At 48.9% G+C, this 3,370-nt stretch overlaps 1 gene segment (V, D, J or C); it reads left to right on the top strand.

Annotated features, from left to right (window-relative positions):
• The first annotated feature begins 680 nt into the window (after positions 1-680).
• LOC130541829 (immunoglobulin lambda variable 1-40-like) lies at positions 681-1,204 on the top strand. The segment is given in 2 exon segments: positions 681-763; positions 876-1,204. Coding segments are annotated over 2 exon segments (387 nt in total).
• Positions 1,205-3,370: the final 2,166 nt, after the last annotated feature.

Raw genomic sequence — 3,370 nt, 5'->3', positions numbered from 1 at the left:
CCCATCACCTCAGTGCTGAGGGAATCTCAGAGGAAGGAGAGCCTGGAAATCAGGGAGAAGGCAGATAAGAGGAAAGTCCCATCATCCCACACAGAAGGGACCATGTGTCCGTGAGGACCCGTCACTGCTCTGGACTTGATCCAGGTCTCTGAGAGGTGTTTGTATAAGACACACACCTCACTGCTGACCCAGGAACAGGCAAGGGAGCCACAGACAGACTCACTCTGCAGACTCTTAGTTGAGCATATAGTGAACCCTCCAGTAATGGGAGGTGACATATAGGAACACCTGGTGAGGCCCTAATGCAGGGAACAGTGGCAAAACAGTTGAGCAGGTGGGGTTACAGATGGGTCTGATGGGCCCTGGTTACCAGTCACACAATAGTTTCCCTGAGTCTGGACACCAGGGGGCACTCGGGTCCCATTTTTGAGGAGGGGGGGATTAGAGCTGGGACCTGCCCCCTGGTCCTGCCTGTGCCTTAGGCTCAGAGCTCACAGCTGGGACTCCCACCCCTGTCCCCACACAGCCCCTCCCCTCCCCACTGACATCTCAGGCAGAGGGGCCTGACCCAGGGCCAGGGCGGGGTCAGAGATCTGGGGTCTCATTTGCATGGATAGGCCCTCCCTCTCTGAGAGGATGAAGAGGGGAAGGAGGTGATTAGGGGAAGCTCTACTCAGCTGTGGAGCACAGAAGTCAGGATCAGTGATGGTCTCCACCATGTCCTGGTCCCCTCTCCTCCTCACCCTCCTCGCTCACTGCACAGGTGACTGGATGCATGGACAGGGGAAGGAGCCCTAGGATGTCATGTGGATTTTGCTTCCTCTTCTTGTCTGCAAACCCCAGCATCACCCTCTCTGTGTGTCTCCCCTTTGCAGGGTCCTGGGCCCAGTCTGTGCTGACTCAGCCGCCCTCCGTGTCTGCTGCCCTTGGCCAGACGGTCACCATCTCCTGCACTGGAAGCAGTTCCAACATTGGGTATGGTTATTATGCACATTGGTACCAACAGCTCCCAGGAACCGCCCCCAGAACCATCATCTATAATAATAACAACCGACCATCGGGGATCCCAGATCGATTTTCTGGCTCCAAGTCTGGCGGCTCAGCCACCCTGACCATCACTGGGCTCCAGGCTGAGGACGAGGCGGATTATTACTGCTCATCGTGGGATGACAGACTCAGAGTTCCCACAGTGCTCCAGGCCTGAGGGGAAGTGAGACAAAAACCCACTTGCTCATCTGTAGAGCGGGACACACGCCAGCAGTTCCTGCTCAGCTTAGCTTGTGATGCTCCTTATTCCTTTGCTGACGCCCTGGGCCCAGGTCCATCAGGGGCACCACCAAGGAGTGAGGCTCTCCTGTCACTTCTGTCCTCAGAGTCACTCAGAGCAGCCCATTCCTCAATAAAGAGTCTCCATGTGAACAGAAATTTCTTGTTTCATCAGCTGGGATGTTTTACTTCTAGGCTGGACCATGTTATTTTTTTCCTTCTGATTTTCAAATACATCAAACATTTTATTTTGTCTCTGACCATATCATGGGACGTCAGCACTCCCCATGTGGTGTTTGAAGAATAACTCAGTCCTGTGGCATCAAAGATTATTATCTACTTGGTTATAAACAGTGCTGCTGCCTAGTTTGTCTTATTTCCTGATTCTTTCAGAAATGAATGCTCACTTAGATTTGCAAAAGTATAAAAAAAAAAACCCAAACTTTTTTCCTTGGAATAAACCTGCACATGCATGTTTATAGCAGTTTCAATGCTCATCACTAAAAACTGAAAGCAACCAGAAATCCGTCCACAGAAATTTACCCCAGGTTTATATCTAATCACCCAAATATGGAACCGAACTGAGATGCCAGCAAATAGGCAGCACATTTATAAAAAGGGACAGAATACATAGTATGGTTAAAGTTACATCACATATGGGAAGCAGCGAACACTCTGGAGAGAGTGCAAACATCTGCAGTTTCTTGGAGGATAAAAGAGACAACAGGGTTGACCATGTGAACAAAGGAAAATATTTCTGAGCAACAGAATGATTCTATATTACACTGTCACAGCACTGAAATGACACTATGACACTGTCAGAGTCACTGAACACTGTACAACCACACAACAGAACCCAAAGTGTGCAGGTACAACTCATTTGGGAGGTTTGGTTCCCGGGATGGCACGCGGACTGTGACAAACCCACGTACCTACAGCACAGACGTGTGAGCTCAGCTCAGCGCAGGGCTCAGGGGACGCTGCTGAGCTGAGTGATGGTGAACATGAGTGGAGCCCGTCCGTGTAAGTCACAAGAGACTGCGTGAGCTCTGTGATCTAGTAAGTAAGCTCATGTCCGTGGAGAAAAGGCGAATTATGTTGACGGGGCTGCACTGCATCCTGGAATTGAACAATCAAGTCAGTGGATTGGCGGTGGTGGGGCCAGATTTCTCACGTTCGGAATGGAAGTTCACAGAAATAACCAGGGAAGGAGGCTTGAGTGAAGCGTGCGTTCATGGGTTAGAGCTGGAGCTGGCAGCTTGGAATCGTGTGTCCTTTGATGGAGACAGATAATCACCTGTGGAAACAGTCACCACTCTGTGCATGTTCCCGGGTTAGTTGACTCATATAGAAGTCCTAGGTCTGTCAGCTGAGTGGGAGAACAAGCAGAGATGCCCCGTAGCCATGAAGTGCACTGTCCCAAATACCGCTCTCTAATACCATTCTCCCAGAGGACACGCGGGCTTCTTTGGAGAAATCTTAATCTCCAGACCAGGAATTCCACAGGGTGAGTGTGGAGCACCTTCTAGTGTCAGAAAGTGAAGAATCCTTTAAGTCAAACACAAGCACATCAGCACAAACAGACACACACACACACACACACACACACACACACACACACGACAGGGTGTGTCAAGGAGCTCATGAGCGAACTTAAAATGCTTCCATTGTGTAAAACTGGAAAGATGTGAGCAACCAATAAATGTAATGGTATTAGTTTATAACTCAAAGTCTAAAATAGCTCTCCATGGTCCATATTGTTCACTGTTTGAACAAATGAATAAACGGAGGAAGAAGAGACACATTCCGGCACAGAGATTTCAAGTAACAGGTGCTAACACTTAGCATGAAGGGTGTCGGGCATGATCCCCACTCAGCAAGTGTGGACAAAGTCACCCAAACAAGGAGAGTCTGAGAAAGTGTCCCAGTGAGAGAAGATGAAGGAAGCGTCACAACTACATGCCACAGAGAATCCTGGACTGGATCTTAGAACAGCATAGGGACATTAGGTAAAAACTAAGACAATCTGAATAAAATCTGAATAAACCATGGCTGTTAATTTTTATGGGTTGAACTGTATCTTCATCAATTGATGTGATAAAAG

Source organism: Ursus arctos, unplaced genomic scaffold (assembly GCF_023065955.2).
Source record: "Ursus arctos isolate Adak ecotype North America unplaced genomic scaffold, UrsArc2.0 scaffold_39, whole genome shotgun sequence".
Classification (NCBI taxonomy): Eukaryota; Metazoa; Chordata; class Mammalia; order Carnivora; family Ursidae; genus Ursus; species Ursus arctos.
The sequence above is the reverse complement of the archived record's forward strand: the minus strand, read 5'-3'. Positions and strand labels throughout refer to the sequence as shown.